This window comes from Strix uralensis, chromosome 11 (genome assembly GCF_047716275.1).
Source record: "Strix uralensis isolate ZFMK-TIS-50842 chromosome 11, bStrUra1, whole genome shotgun sequence".
NCBI lineage: Eukaryota > Metazoa > Chordata > Aves > Strigiformes > Strigidae > Strix > Strix uralensis.
The window spans coordinates 5,978,403-5,994,363 of NC_133982.1; the positions used below are offsets into that span (position 1 = coordinate 5,978,403).

A 15,961-nucleotide genomic window follows, 5' to 3' on the forward strand; every position below is an offset into this window, starting at 1 on the left:
AAGGTAAGTAAATTTTGTGCTGTCTCCCCTGACTGGTTGGCATGCCTCCTCCACCTCTTTAACAGACGGCAGGCAGCTGCAATTTTCAGTCAGGAACTTCCAACACTGCTGAGAGGGCAGACTTGAACACAGTCCTCAGGCCTTCATGTTTTGCACAGTATGCATTGTTGCTGCCGTCGCAGCACCGAAGGGTATTACTGTTATTTGTATCAGACACAACAGATGCTGACTGCTTCTGGACGGCTACAACAGCAGGAACTGGCCCCTCGACCGAGGGGTTCGTTGCCTCAGTAAGCGTGACGAGATGAAGGGCTGTGAAGGGCTACAGCAAGAGACATGTGGCCGTTACCGTAAATTCGGTCTCAAAAGAACCCTCTAAGACTCAGTTTGAAGTTTTTAGGAGGCAGGCATTCTTTGTTGCAGCGCTGGATGCACGGGGGATCATTCCACTTAACGTGCATACACTAAACAAAAGTTCATCCTTTACGTACCTTTAAGACATGAATATTCATACATTTTGCAAGAAGTCTTCACTTTTTTGCCTCTCTACTTCATTTACATAATTCTGGCTTTGCAAAACTGCACTACGCACGTGCAGGGGTCTCGGGTGGTCGTTGGTGGTTGTTTGGGAAGTTAGACCCCTACTCCTTTTTCCCTTTTATGGTCACGAGTCTTTTGAGGACAATTTCTTCTCCTTGGATGTTTCCCAACTCTGTTTGGCCAGGATGTTCTTTCTTATCTGCCGTTTGAGCATTTCTGCCAGGATGTATCTATTCTCAGGTTAGGATGTCTTCTCTGTGCATTTTAATCACTCAGGCCTTGTTAAATACAAAGTTAAACATTGTTTGGTGAAAGAATTTCTTAATATTCCCCCCTCTGAGACTTCCAGGTATACACAACTGGGTACAACATGACCACATAAGGTATAATGCAATGCTTCTCTTATCTTTTAGTTCCTCTAACTGTTACAGGCCTCAACTTGCAGCCATCAGCTAGCAGGCACCACGGCTGGGCGCGGAGCCCACGACAGCAGCGGCTCGGGTCTCACCGGCAGCCCCTGAGGAAGGGGCCCGGGCGCTGGGCCGCCGGCCCTCCGGCCCCCGCGCTGCCCGGCGGCGGGACGGCGAGTGTGGGGCGGGCCGCGGCGGGGCGCGCGCTGCCCGGGGAGCTGCTGCCGCCGGAGGGGCTCGTGAGGGCGACCCGTGAAAGCCGGAGGGAATTAACCGCGCTGCCTTCGTCCCTGCGGGACAGCCGCGGCGCTGAGGACGCGGCGAGCGGCGGGCTGTGGTGGCGAGCGGCCGTCAGGACCGATAGGGCGAAGGGCGCCTCCTTGGCCACACGGCGGCGCTAGAGAGCGCGAGGGCGGAGCCCTCCCCGGTGTTGTGGCGGAGAGAAGGGCTGCGGGGAGAGGCGCTCTGGCCGCGCTCTCGGTGGTAGCAGGCGTCAGCACAGCGCGACGGCGGCGGGCAGGAGGCTCTGTCCGGCTCGTCTCGGCTCGTCTCGGCTCGGCTCGGCACGGCACGGCCCGGCTCGGCACGGCTCGGTACCGCGAGGGAGGGCGGAGGCGGCGGCGGGCCGAGGGCAGGCGGCGGCGGGGGTGCTGGGCCCTTGCGCGGCGGGCGCTTCTGGCCGTGCGAGCGGGGGTTTCCCTCAGGCCTTCCTCCTGTGCCTGCCGGGTTTCCTCCTTCCAGGCACTCTTGTTGCTGAGCCTAATGGGTTTTCTCCTTCCAGAGCATTCCTGTTAAGATTGCTTCCATAAAGACATGACTACACAGGTAAATAAAAACACAGCCTTAATTAAACTAATTGCTCGCTTGATTTTTTTTAGGTTGCTCATACATAATATTAATTATTTTTTCTTTCTAGTACGGTATTCTCTTCAAGCAAGAGCAAGGTGAGAAAACACTAACATGTATTAAATAATATTGGTCTTCTTGGATGATGTAAAATTGGTAATGGCAGATATACTTGTGAGATGACATGGGTTAAGTTTATATTAAATACAAATTTGAATAACTCAAAAATGGCTATGCTGTTTTTTCAACAGTGGCTTTGGTGAACAAAATACATCATGTGTTTTGAAACAATGAAGACAGTGACAAGGCTCTTGGAGTGCTGATAGACCTGAAGGGGTCTATTGCCAACGTTACAATCAGCAATTTTAGCATTACCAAAGCTGGTAGTTGTCTTCCATCAAAAGAAACTACTTAATTTTTAATTTCTATGCTTATATTCTCTTTTAGCTCATGATGATGCCATTTGGTCAGTTGCCTGGGGAAAAAATAAAAATGATGGTTCTGAAACAGTGATCTCTGGTTCTTTGGATGATCTAGTGAAGGTCTGGAAGTGGTAAGTGGAGTGCTCCCTATTAACCAGTTTTAAGCCTTGGAAGTTGTTAGTATGGAGATACAGCAGTCTGGCATTTCTATAATCTGCAGCGATGTTAGAAATTACATCAGGGAAGGGGTAGTCTGGCACACAGAACTGTTCTCTTGAGCAAGCTTATCTTCATCAGTTCGTGATTTCTCTTGGAGTGGCACCATTCTGATGTGCTTTAATTTTCAAAGAATGCAAACCCTTCTGAAAATGCCCATCAAATTTTACATGTTGTCTTCCAGAGGATAGTACAACTTGATGTATTTCTAAACCAAAGTATTAGAAGTGCAACTTTTTATGAGACAATGCATTGGGAGCATGTGTACTGTGAAGGGAATAATGGGAATAGAAAAAAAGATGAAATGACATCTTCCTTTTTTATTTAAAAAAAAAAGTCCTCATACAAGTGACACTGAAGCGTGCTTTTGCAAAGAAATTGTTCTCTTAGCCAAAGCAGTATTAAGTATGTGGTTCACTTTAATGACACGAGTAGCTCTGTTGTGGTGATTATAAAAATGTTGGTCATTGCGTTTCATGCTTTGCTGATGGCTTAACAGTCTGCTGTGTAAGTATGTACTGTAATGGACAGTGAGACTGCTTACTTAAGATGAAGTACGTGCTTTGTAGAAATATGGTAAACAATTGACTTCTCAGTTCTTTCCCTTAAGTACAGAGAGCAATTTGTGCGTAGCTATCGCCACATTTCATGAGTGAAGTTGGATTCCCCTTTTGTTGAACAAAATGGAGAAATGTGGGTTGTCTTGTTTTGTCTGAGGTTGGAGATCAGTTAAGTACCTGTGGCTATTCATAACTAGGCTTTTCTTTCTCTTGAACAAAAGGAATGATGAAAAATTGGATCTACAGTGGACTTTGGAAGGTCACCAGCTGGGTGTGGTGTCTGTGGATATCAGCCACACAGGCTCCATTGCAGCATCCAGCTCCCTAGATGCCCATATTCGCCTTTGGGATTTAGAAACTGGCAAACAGATCAAGTCGATAGATGCTGGTCCTGGTAAGACACCAGTGTTAAGCCGTCTCTGCGTAAGAAGTGTACTTACTCTAGATAGTAAATACTGTACAGTGTATAATTAGGGTATATGAGATGACTTTTTAAAAAAAAAATCTTTGTTTGCAAAAATCTTAGTGATTTTATGAACTCAAAGTAGTATCAGACAATCTTACGTTTATTTTTTCACACTACTTAAGCTTTCTCATATACATTTAGACATGTTTTTTGCATAAAGCAGAATGGAAACCAGCTTGCTCTTACAGATGTATTGATAAAAGGATATTTTAAAAAATAATTCAAATGCTTCTTCAAATTGATTTACAAATAAATTCTGGACTTTCTTCATAAGCACTGCACTGCACTGAATTTGAGCCATATATGTGATGCTTATTTGTGCAGTACATCCAATCCTGAGGGAGCAAGTCAAAACACAGTAAAGCTGAAGTCTGGATCAATGTTACGTCCTCCAAGCTGGAATTCAGGACCTCAGATCTTATTCTAAATGTATCATTGGTCCACTGGCAATCCCTAATTTAAGAACAGTCTTGCAGTGGTTTAGGTAGTTAAGCTTATAGAAAAAAACTGAAATACATTGTGCCAGATAAATACATTATATTGCTATAAAAAGGTATGTTTTTTTACAATTCCATTGCAAGGAATGTTGATCTACATTACATTTGTATATCTGTGTTTTCCTGTGTCTTCTGTGCTTTGCTAGATACTAGTGTTGCTCTAAATTTATTGTTACAGGAGGGTCTAATAAGCTCAAGGTCTTACTAGAAAATGTAAGCTTTCACTAAACAGAAATAAATGGCTCAAGCTGTGCTCCATTAATTACATAGAAGGAAGTTAACTTTCATGAGCTTGTACACTCTTCTTAAGAGTGTAGTAGAGTTTAGAGTATTAAGAGTAGTTAAGGGGTTAAATGTCTAAACAGATACATACAGAACTGACATTGTTGAATAAGAACCAGGAACAGTATTCAGCTAGCTGATTTTTTTCTTTCTGATACAGTTGATGCTTGGTCCCTGGCTTTTTCACCTGATTCCCAGTACCTTGCAACAGGAAGTCATGTGGGAAAAGTAAATATTTTTGGTGTTGAAACCGGAAAGAAAGAATATTCTCTGGACACGAGAGGAAAGTTCATCCTTAGCATTGCATATGTAAGAAGCACAATTGATAATTTCTTATGTGAAGTTGCTATTGCTGTGATATGTTGTAAATCAGATACTTTTGTTTCCATTTCAGTTTATCTCTACACAATACTAAAAGACAGCCATAATTTGATAGTTCCAAATACAACCTGTATGACATTCCCCCCCTGCATATATGGAAAATACACTTTGATCTTGCTTATAGACATATTGTGAATAAGTCAGCTGAAGTCTTCAGGATTTTTAGAGCCCAGGTATCTTGCACAGATTGTATTTGTGGAAAGTTGCCAAGAGAATGTCAGGGAGGTACATAGGATAAATACATACAGTTGTTAAACGCATACTTTCTGTGTTTTATTACAGAGTCCAGATGGAAAATACTTAGCCAGTGGAGCGATAGATGGCATTATCAATATTTTTGATATTGCAACTGGAAAACTTCTGCATACGCTAGAAGGTAATTGTTTGTGCATTTGCAATACCCAACTTCTGGCTTCATTCCTCAACAAAGTAAAGGATATAACGCAAGTCAGAATAAGATACAACAGCCATGGCATAAATGAGTTAACTAAATACTGTCTAATGGACAGAAGCATCATTTAGTGTGCTGTAACTTAAACCACTTAAAATGTTAGAGGCAAACTGTAAACTCAGGCTTGCATCATAAATGCCTATCTTAAAAGATATAGTCAGTAATGCTTAACTAAGTCCTTAAATTGCAGTTCCTTCTTGTACTGCAGTGCAGTACAAGGTGAATGAAGCTAAGCCAAATGTGTGCTGCCATGTGTATGATTTTTCTTTTTGCTATGGTATCAGTTTTATAGCAATTTATTCCTTTTTTAAAAAATAACAGCATTTTCTGTTGTAGAAGACATGCATTTTTCTAACAGATAAATGGGCTTTTAATGTTTGTGCAGTTTCTGTCCAGTTATATGTTAATTAAAAAAATCCAGTCACTTAATATGAAATTCTAATAAAGATCCACATCTGAAAAAATATTTTTGTGTTGCAGAGGACGTGCCCTAACATTCAAAGCTCAGAATTACTGTCAGTTTCAATTCCATGTTGTGCGAGGAAGCCTGTCGAGGCATAGAGAGAAAGACTCTTCAGAGGTTGCTTTCTTTTAACAGGGAATGCTGTCTGGTGTAGCTTCTTAAGTACTGTCATTACCAAGAGGAATAGCTACATTCTAAGCCATATATAACTTTGAATTTCAGGTCATGCCATGCCTATTCGTTCACTGACATTTTCTCCAGATTCGCAGTTACTTGTAACTGCTTCAGATGACGGCTATATCAAAATCTACGATGTGTAAGTTGTTACTTTGCAAGACATGCTAACAGGAAAATAACTATTCAGAGGGGCTGATACTGTAAGAAATTATCAAATCCTCTGTTCTCCATAATTCGCTTCAGCTTTTGGTGACTTCTTTATGTAATAAATAATCTTAAATAATAAATAATAAAATATTACACCCTTAGGTAGTTTTTAAAAAGTGCATAGGTGGATGACAGCCTTAACATGAAAACAAATTACTTTGCTCATATTTGCCCTGTAGGCAACAGGCTAATTGTTTTGTGTATCTGTCCTGTGTGTTTGTGTTTACCCATCTTAAACATCTGTTCTGTATCCAAGAAATTATGACCTATTTCTGTTGCATTGTGCAAAAACTTGGAAGACCCTGGAGAGGAAGAGGCACAGCCTCAGTTATCTTCATTCCCCTAAACCTGCATTACTTTACCTTCTTCATGGTGGAACTGTTTTGTCCACCAGTGTATCTTAGTGGCTTCCTTTTATGTTAACCATTTGAAATGGAAGAACAGAATCTGTTGTAACAGCTTGGATGAACAAATGTCCAGAAGTCACCTTCCACGACCTTGCATTGAACCATTCCTGACTGCACTAGCTAGAGTATATTCCTGTTGCTCTTTCCCTGGAATTCACAAATCAAATATTAAAATTTGTTCTTTCCACAGGCAACATGCAAACTTGGCTGGCACATTAAGTGGTCATGGATCGTGGGTATTAAATGTAGCATTTTGTCCAGATGATACCCATTTTGTTTCCAGGTATTGAGGATTTTTAACTTGGTTTTGCTTACTGAAGAAAAATACGTAATTTTTATATTTATAAAGGGAGATGGATCGTAAAAAGTAAAGGCGTATGAATTGCAATGGAATCTGTAATGGAATAAGATACATTGCAATTAGACTCAGGAGCCAATCTCTGATGATACCGGTTGTAGTGAATAGTATTTTATAGTGTAAGTCTACACTGCAAAAACTACACTGCAGTGTAGTTCCCTATAAGGGAAGAACATCTAAACCTAAGGGCAGTTTGATTCTAAATAGCTGAAAAATTGCTGTTGAATTAAAAAGTACAACCCAATAGTAAGTAGTACATTAATCTAGTTGAACTTTAGTGTTAACTCTTAAAACACCTCAGGCAGTTGGGAGACTGTAGGAGCAGGAGTGTGTAGCAGGAGTTATCCAAAGAACTTGCTTCAAAGAATTTGATGGCTAAAATGGGAGTCTTCGTTTTCATGTTGCAGATATTGAAACAGTAAATGTATTTTCAAGGTAACTGGAACCTGGCAGTAGATGCACTCCTTACTACTTTCCTGTGTACTGATGGGTGAAGGAGGGTTTCTTATGTCTACTGTACGAGATCTTTTAAGCTTTGCACTAAACTATAGTTAATCTATGAATTTAAATGTTGATCAATATTATTTTTCTTTCAGTTCATCTGATAAAAGTGTAAAAGTTTGGGATGCTGGAACGAGAACCTGTGTTCATACTTTCTTTGACCACCAAGATCAGGTATTGCTTTATCTAGGTCTCTGTGTTCACAGAACTGTAGTTGTGCACATTTGTGCTTCAGCTGAGGGCTGCAGCTTCAGGGTTGGACTTTAGCTTGCTGTAATGTAATCTTAAAAGTTGTTCGCTATTATTTGGCACTTACTATTGAACTAATACTCCAAGCACATAGGTTGATCCCTTCCAAGTAATTACATTTTTCAGGTCCAAATAAGGGCAATCCTGAGTCGCCAAAAGGATTCTTACCAGACTCTTGTTATCTTTGTCTGTGGTCTTACTATCACTTGCACAGCATCTGCATGTGTAAGGGGGAAAAATACTTATTTAAAAGGATGGAATTACCTAAGATGCTTGAAAGCATCCTTGAAACTTGGGACTTTTACCTCCTCAAATGTCTGTAATACCCTATTTTTTTTATTTTTTCCTCAGTGATAGCTACCCATGAGGGAAGAGGAAATTAGTTATCTTCCAAATTACTCTTTTTCCAAATGTTAGGTGTTAAATAAACAATGCTATTTTTGATGGATCATAGAGGAAGACCTAACAAAGGAAATTCTCAGATTTTGAGCTTTTTCCATAGTACTTTTTTCTGGTAACCTTCTTTTCAGTTATTTACAGGTATGGGGGTTTTAGTATTGAAGTACCAAGGAGAATTGGATTTCCAGTGTTATTTAACTGTTGTATATAAATTTGTGGCAGAGATGTATTGGTTCTTGAGAAGGCTGGTTTTTAGGTATTAATGCAAAATGGTGTGAGATTCCCCAAAATGTGCTGTTGCAAATATACCCATTCTGCAATCCCATGTTAATATGCTGGGTCACCTTCACTCTTCCTGATGTCATCCTGGTGGTGGAGACGGGGCCAGTTCAGAGTTTGTGTAACTCTAAGTTAAGTCAGAGGACTGACCTGAATTTTTCCTGTTTTGCACTAGTAAGCAAATGGCTCATTTAGCCCAAGGATAAACTGGATCATTCTTCAGTCTGTCATGATGTGTCAGTCTGCATGAAAAGTACTTCCTCTCTTGCTTTCCTGAAAGCACTGTAAAATACTCTTTTCCACAAGGAAGACAGGAGGGGGAAGAGTGAAAATATTTGGTTTGATTTATGTGAACTGGGGCACTTTTCAGCCTTTTTCCAGTATCTTTAGATTGCATAATCTATTGTCAGTAGGAGTGGAATCCAAGAACTTGTCAGGCTACTAGATGGCAGTGTCCTGCTCTGGTTCATCAGCCTCAGCTGCTGTTAAAGCAGAAGCTGTAATTGGACCAGCTCTAATAAACTCATCCTAACTAATCCTCCTCCTTCTGCTTGTTCTAGTCAATAAATACAACTATTCTGAAGAAATTTTTTCTTTTGTCTCCCGTTGATAACCTTGTGTATGTCCTGTTTGCAGGTTTGGGGAGTGAAATACAATGGAAGTGGGTCCAAAATTGTATCTGTTGGAGATGACCAAGAAATTCATATTTATGACTGTCCAGTTTAAATGTCTTGACTCAGACTCTTTGCCTAACCTTGTGGCAGTTTTCAGTAATACTACTGTCCTTTTACATTAATTTTTCAGTACTACAAAAGCATTTTAGTAATGCTGATCTGTAAAATTGGGTATGTTTATATGTAATTTCGATTTTGTTTAGCATGAGAGAAAGCTTTACTTTTTTTAAAATAAAAGTTACAGATGCCAGTAACTTGTGTCTGATCCTTGGAAAAAATGTATTTTTGGAAATATGCAGTCATGGGTGAAGTAACTGCTCAGTTAATCTCCCCTGCCTCTATACATAAATAGACTGGAGCTGGAGAGGGTTGACCAAGTCTCACAGCAGCTTATTTTAGCACAAGACAGAGTGAGGGAGGCTCTGTGTTGCAGGCAGGGGAAGCCAGAGCCTGCACTCCCTCTTGGGGTTGTCCCCATGAGTGCAGGAGGGTCACATCAGTTGAACACCTGTTCTAGCAATTGTACAGTGACACACGGCTCATTCATCATGGTTTAATTTCACTAAAGGGTGCTAGTTGTTTCCAACCCTGACTTAGTACAAATTCTACTAGAAAACAGATAAAAGGAAAAAAGCTTTAATGTTATCATTCTAGGATGGTATCTTGTCATGTTATAGAAGAGCAGCAGTATACCAAACACAGGTGGTTTTGTTTTATTCATCTTAGTTAAGGCCCAAATACACAGTGCCTAAGAGGAAGTAAAAACCCCTTCTAGGGAAGGCTGAGATCTAGAGCTGGAGCTTCTGAAAGATCAAAAAAATCTTCTTAAGTAGTTACCTGTATGTATATTAGAAGTATGTAGGGTACACACTATACACGTTAGGATACCTTAAAATTCTAAGTTACACTTACATAGAGCGCAGCAGCGGAAACACTACTACAGCAAAGGAACAGAGGGAGGAATGATGTTATGCAATGAGTGGGGCATGCACAAAATGGTTCTGAAATACAAAATGAGACAGGTACTAGTGTTACAGCTAACAAAGTTGAATATGGAGAACAATCCTGATCAGGTGATAGTCTGAGCTTAGAGAAACTTATTTAAATAAAGAGGGTTCTAGCATGACTTAGAAAGTACAAGAGAAGCATGACAAAATGTGAAGAGTTCTATTTATTAGAAGTTATTTCTGCTATGATTTATTCTATGAAATTAATTTTCCAGTATGAAAGTATTTACATAAGACACTCCACTTAGCCTCTATCAATATTGCCAAAGTCTTATATAAATAGCATAGGTGAAATAAATTGAGAACCTTCACAGCAAAGGAAAATGTATACCAACTCGGTCGGTTCTCAGCTGTGCGACATTTTATATAAAGACTACAAGAACACAATATAAATTAGTTACAAAAAGGTGATAACTGACAGCGCAGCAACTCAATTTGCTGAACACAAAAACCACAAGCAGTGGCTATTACAGCCATGCAGTTTTCATTGTGAAAATTTACATTTAGATGACATCCATTCCACCTTGCTTTAAGATGTCTGACATTGTACTCCTGTTCTTGGACCCTCCTCGTCTTCTTCATATGCTTCTCCCCCACTGTTACGGTAGGTTTGCTCACTTGGATCAAAATCTTCCAGGTCTACCTGATCCATCTCGTCTGTAATCATAACATCTTCTCGTGGAGGAAGCAGAGCCTCCAGCAGACACAGCTTCTCCCTTGGGAGCCAGTAGTGCTCTGGGAACTGGACCTACAATTTTACGTTTATTTTTTTAATAAATAATTACTCCTGATGCCAGCATGGATATGTTTGCTACAGAAAAGCATTAAACTTACCAGAAATTGTATAATTAAGCTGCCTTTGTCCATTGGAGATTTGTAGACAGGCATCCCTTCATTGTAGATACACTTTAGGTCACCATGTTTTATCACTTCACCTACACAGAGAGAAAAGCTGTAAGCAAGCTTGTGACAGACGTTTCGTAACGATGAAAAGCAGGTTTACACACAAGCAGTGCTCCCACTGCATCTCAGGGAGGTGACCCAGCAACTCACAGAAAAGGCTGCAGACTGAAAAGTACTAAACCCAAGCTCTACAGAAGACCATTTAGGCCATTTTCTCTGCTGTGAAAGAATCAGCTTCTCTTAGCACAGCTTTCAGGCTGAATTAACAGATGATCTGATAGAATTTAAGTTTCTGGCCTCTTGAATATTTTCCTGGCTATCCACCAGCTGAGGCTGAAGTTTATTAAGAAACAGTTGACACCCTTAGCTGTAATTCTACATGAGATGTTTTAGAAAGAATGACGAGAATGACAAAGAACCAACTAAATTAAATGACTGCAAGTGTCATTTGAGTCTGTTGCATGAACTGGTTAAAAAAAAAAAAAAAACAAACAGAACAAGCTCCCCAAAAAAACCCCAGTTCCGGCACAATGAAACAGGCAAGCAGTTTATATAGCCTCAGAACTCTTTAAGACCTACCTGGCCTAGATGATATGACAAGAACTCTGTTGTCCAGAGTTTCAATGGTCTTTCTGAAACCACACAAAGCCTCTGAGAGTTGAATTCTCATTTTTGTGATTAAGTCATGCCCTCGCCTCTGAAAGACACTGTGATCCTTTTGATCAAGCACAATTATAACATCACCAGGCTCCAGATCAGGCTCCTGGTCACCTTCTCCATGAAAAACTATCTTCTGACCATCTTTCATACCTGGAGAAAAGAAACCTATTTATTTTCTGCAGAACTATAGACTGTGATTGGGGACACAGAACAAATACACAGTTCTTACCTTTATCAACATGAACTTCTATGATCTTTTTCTCTCTTACAACCTTACAGCCATTGCAGTTGTCACACCTGTCCTTCGGATTTATTCTTTCACCTTGGCCTTTGCATTCTGGACACACAGTTTGGATTTGTTGTACCATGCCAGGTCCGATCTGCTGAACTAGAACTTGCATTCCTCTTCCTTTACACACAGGGCATTTTTCTATTGCCCCTCTCTTTCCGCCATAACCTTTAACAAAAAAGTTAAATCTGATCTCAGTCTCAAAAAAAAAAAAGTTACTCTACAGTAGTCAGGCTGGAACTCATTGACTTCAAGAGCACCTTTAGGGCAACTTAAAGAGTTCAGTAATATATTTCAGATGTAATTGGAATTTAGTTTCCAGCATGAAACATGTTCCACAAGTTAGAAATTTCTACAAGCAAAAGAAAGTCAAGATTTCTATGCACAGCTTATTTTATTAGCCTCTGCCCCACCTCCCAATACATCTTAGTTTTCAAGAAACTGTCAGCATATTGACTTCAAGACCTAGACATTCCATTAATATTTTGGAAAGAATCTGCTTACTGAATATTTAAGAGTACTAAGATATAAGACCTCATTAAGATTTACCTCAAAGGAGACTAGTCATTATGGATACTTGGGAGTTGCACAATAGACGCTAGACTTCCACCCACAGCAATTAAAAAGTTTAACAAAACAGCCATTTATTGAAGTTCCGGATTAAAATACTTTTAATTTAGGTACCCTTAACTATAATTTGCAGCAAGTTTAATTCTGCCATTAGAACAGTAACTTTATGCCACTATGTTTGAGAGCGCCTTATTCTTGGATAGGCATAAATAAAAATTAAATACCCTGGCAGACCTGGGGAAGGGGGGGAAATTTTAAAACCCCATACTTGATTCCCAGCCCCCCTACCTAATATTCCTTAAAAAAAGCTTGGAGGAGTTTGAAACCACTACTTATTTTTTTACCTTCACACTTTCCACAAATAACATTCTTTTGCAGTGCCAGTTTCCTTGTAATACCATTATATAAGTCTTCAAGAGATACACCTAACTGGTGCACAACATTTTTGCCTTGGAAAAAAAAACAAACCAAAAGAGAAAGATTAATTCTGGTTCAGTTGTTGTAAGGATAAATGTTTATTTAAAGGCTTCTACACTTGTTCATACATGCACTGTCTCACTGAAGAAATGTAAAGTTCATTCCAAACTTTGAACACAGCTCAGCCCCCTTAAAGTGTGTGCAGCTGCACCAGCTTCCACTGAGCTGCACCCACTTATGTCTGAACATAAAGTTTAGCTGTAATTAAGCAAAGCACCATTAAAGCCACCCTATCCCTCTTCCTACCCCTAATTTTATAAGCTTAACTGAAACAAGATGCAAGGACACTACCAGCCTCATCAGATCGAGTCAATTTAGAAGTTGATATTATGCCCATCTATAAATTTCTATGCCACTTCACAACATAATTTTAAAAGATTTTACAGCAAGTTACTACTTGCTCCTTCAACAGACACTGGTCATGGAAAAAGACAAAAATCATACTGTGCTTTTGGCAGCACTCGTGTACTGTTTCACATAATTTCAAATATTTTCATGAGATTTAACATTACTGCAGTTTAAGTTGATGGTGTCCTTTGAAACAAGTTGCCCAAAACACATGAGCAAGTGAGGCACAGATCTGGAAAAAAAGGAACTTAAAATAGGTCCAATTCAACTGCTCTAGCCTACCAATGTTTCCCCCTCCCCTACACAGTACCCACACCCACTTTAACAAAAAATAAACAGAACTCATCAGAAAGATTGCTACGGCTACGTCATTAGAATCTTAATGCTAGAGTAACTAAAAAAAAATAAATCATAGTTTACTTGATCTATTGTTGCAATGAGTAATATCCACACTATGTGCACTTAGCAGAACAACAGTACCATAGCACAGGTGTTTTATGCTTAAGTGCATGGTTAGAGTTTCTAGAACTTGTTTAGAACTGTGTACCTCTTCTCTCTCTATTCATTCGGCCTCCACCACCAAAGAACATGTCAAAGATGTCCATGGGTGAAGAGAAGCTGCCGCCACTCAGGCCTCCTTCTTTAATAGCCTGCTCCCCACCCTGGTCATAGAGGTCCCTTTTCTTTGGGTCCGACAGAACTTCATATGCCTGGGATATGAGTTTAAACTAAAAAGAAAAAAGAAGCTCTGAACAACTATGACCAAGTAACCTGAGCCACTATAGCATTTGTCTTTTTCCAGAACTCCCTAAACAAATGTGTAATAGACTATAATAGTACACTTTTGTCCAGGAAAACCACCCCATTTATCCCTCTCCCCCCTCCTCCCATGTTACAAGTGGGCTTAATACAGTCACATCCAACTTACAAGCATATGCAAACTACACTTTGATGACTGTGGTAGTTGCAACCGTTATACACCTATAACAAATCCATTTAGAAAGGGATATGAAACTATCCCCAAAGTCTTGGAGGTCCCCAGACGGCCACAGCAGTGCTAGTCATTCTACAGCTACACAGGGATCCTTCATGCCTGCTGAGCGGCTACATCCAGCTAGAACTAAAGAGAGATTTAAGACACTGGTGTTGCTTACTCATCGCAAATAGAAGGACATAGATACAAATCAAAACATCCACTTTATCAAAAAACTTAAGAGATTTTTAAAAATAGCAAGTATGTCCTATTACTAAGATGACTAAGTCAATTTTTAAATACAATTTGCTATTACTAAAATGACTACTTCCATTTTAAACATGAACTTACTTATGACAAGGTAAAGGGATGTAAGCAAAAAAGCAGGCCAAAAATAACGGCAGAAAAGGTTGCCTTTGACTATGTTACTATTTAACTAGCTTGAGTTTTGTAAGTTAGCATACTAAATACAGAAATATGGAACTTCTATTGCTACATTAAGGTATTATATAAAACCAGCTTTTAGATCAATAATCCTATCATTCAAATCTTCCATAGTTCTCCAATTATGGTGCTCATTTGTCCTCCTAGGCAACACGTGGACTTGAGTGGGTCTCTGCTGATAGCAACTAAAATATTTTTGTTGTAAACAGTCCACCCACATGTAGCCTAAAGGTTTCCTCTGGATAGTTACCTTGTCCATCTGCATTAGTATTTTCTCTGAAGAAAACTCATCCTGTTCAGGAACACAAGTCCACCCAGTGCAAGCCCAGTATGCACAATAGTGCTGGCAGCTGGATCCACCACTGCCCTTTGCAACATCTGACACAGCACGATGGCCATTAGAACACTAGAAATCCTTTCAGCTTTGCCTGTTTTAACCAACACCTCTCTAAAAATGAGCTCCCATGAGTTTCTCTCTTCGAATGAGCTCTCTAAGGATGAGCAGCCGTGGGGAGACCGGCAGGAACCGCGTCCCAAAAGAGGAACTAGCGCATCCCCTCTTGCCACAGCGGGGCCATCAGGCCTGCTGCCAGCTTCACATGTCTTTTACAGACTTGGAGGAACAAGAGCCTTCCTTTACCCGCACTAGGCTGCGGGAAGGGCATTATGTCCGTCCTTTAGGCAACGCAGAATGTGAAAATAAAATTAAGTGCGCGCTTTCCGCCCTTCCACCTGAACAACGACCGGTACATGAAAGACCCGCGGTGCCCCATGCACGCCGCTCTGCCGGTCCCCGGCTTCTCCCGGCGGAGTCGCCCATCTTGAGGCCCGGCGGCGCCTGCGGTAGGCCCGGCCCCGGCCCGCCGCCACCCCGCCGGAAGGGCCTGCCCCGCGCAGCGCGGCGCCGCAGGTGGCGCCGGGAGCGCTGCCGCCTCACCGCAGGCGGCCCACCGGCCCCAGCCCGGTCCCAGCCCGGCCCCGGCCCCCGCGTACCCGCTCGCCCTCGCTGGGGTTCTTGTCGGGGTGGAACTTCAGCGCCAGCTTGCGGTAGGCGCGCTTGATCTCCTCAGAGGAGGCATTGGGCTTCACCTGCAGGATGTCGTAGTACTCCGTCTCCTTCACCATGGTGCCCTGCGGAAGGACGCGCCGCGTTACCCGGCGTCACCCCCCGTTACGCCGCCGCCCGGAGCAGGCCCCTCCCCCGCCCGGCACCCCGTAGGAGCCCACCCGGGCCGCGCTCACCGCCGCGACCGCTCCGCTCCTGCCGCCCGCTCACCGATCGCTGTTGCCCCGCCTCTTCCGCGGCTTTTATATGCGCACCGGACGAATCTTCTGGAATGACGCCGCCCTACGTCACGGCCCTGGAACGGTCTAGAATTCCCGCGCGTGACGTCACCGCCGGTACGTGCAGGGGGAGGAGCCTCTTCCCGCCCGCCAATGCCGGCCGCTGCGGGAGCCCGCGGGGCGCGGGCCGGTGACGGCTGAGGCGAGCCGGGGAGGCCACG

At 41.8% G+C, this 15,961-nt stretch overlaps 3 protein-coding genes across 6 annotated transcripts in view; 2 read left to right on the forward strand and 1 right to left on the reverse strand.

Moving 5' to 3' along the window:
• Positions 1-1,375: 1,375 nt before the first annotated feature.
• Positions 1,376-9,039, forward strand: SKIC8 (SKI8 subunit of superkiller complex). Its single transcript, XM_074880586.1, has 11 exons — positions 1,376-1,543; positions 1,732-1,775; positions 1,867-1,894; positions 2,244-2,349; positions 3,216-3,388; positions 4,400-4,548; positions 4,903-4,996; positions 5,757-5,850; positions 6,516-6,608; positions 7,280-7,358; positions 8,748-9,039. The coding sequence occupies exons 2-11, from the start codon at positions 1,764-1,766 to the stop codon at positions 8,835-8,837; spliced, it is 918 nt and encodes a 305-aa protein (XP_074736687.1). The 5' UTR covers positions 1,376-1,543; positions 1,732-1,763; the 3' UTR covers positions 8,838-9,039.
• An 899-nt stretch (positions 9,040-9,938) lies between these two features.
• DNAJA4 (DnaJ heat shock protein family (Hsp40) member A4) lies at positions 9,939-15,797 on the reverse strand. Of its 4 annotated transcripts, none has more exons than XM_074880582.1 (8): positions 15,699-15,797; positions 15,450-15,587; positions 13,587-13,767; positions 12,559-12,663; positions 11,585-11,812; positions 11,275-11,505; positions 10,627-10,727; positions 9,939-10,540 (listed from the first exon to the last, which is right to left on the reverse strand). In XM_074880582.1, exons 2-8 carry the CDS (start codon positions 15,579-15,581, stop codon positions 10,322-10,324), a joined length of 1,197 nt encoding a protein of 398 aa, XP_074736683.1. In that variant the 5' UTR covers positions 15,582-15,587; positions 15,699-15,797; the 3' UTR covers positions 9,939-10,321. The 4 variants fall into 4 exon arrangements, with proteins under 4 accessions (XP_074736683.1, XP_074736684.1, XP_074736685.1 ...); XM_074880583.1 differs by having other exon boundaries at positions 15,684-15,770; XM_074880584.1 differs by lacking the exons at positions 15,450-15,587; positions 15,699-15,797 and adding exons at positions 13,968-14,159; positions 14,707-15,344.
• The window catches only part of ACSBG1 (acyl-CoA synthetase bubblegum family member 1), a 51,656-nt gene continuing 51,151 nt past the window's right edge, over positions 15,457-15,961 (forward strand). Inside the window, exon 1 of the mRNA XM_074880579.1 lies at positions 15,457-15,857. The gene's annotated coding sequence lies outside the window, so the exon portion shown is untranslated. The remainder of the gene's footprint in view (positions 15,858-15,961) is intronic.

Coding starts and splice junctions, on each gene's coding strand:
- SKIC8 (XM_074880586.1), top strand. Junction 1,895..2,243: donor TCTCTTCAAGCAAGAGCAAG/GTGAGAAAACAC, acceptor ATTCTCTTTTAG/CTCATGATGATGCCATTTGG. Junction 3,389..4,399: donor GTCGATAGATGCTGGTCCTG/GTAAGACACCAG, acceptor TTTCTGATACAG/TTGATGCTTGGTCCCTGGCT.
- DNAJA4 (XM_074880582.1), bottom strand. CDS start 15,581: ATGGTGAAGGAGACGGAGTACTACGACATCCTGCAGGTGAAGCCCAAT. Junction 12,664..13,586: donor AATGAATAGAGAGAGAAGAG/GTACACAGTTCT, acceptor TTTTTTTCCAAG/GCAAAAATGTTGTGCACCAG. Junction 10,728..11,274: donor TGTCATATCATCTAGGCCAG/GTAGGTCTTAAA, acceptor CTCTCTGTGTAG/GTGAAGTGATAAAACATGGT.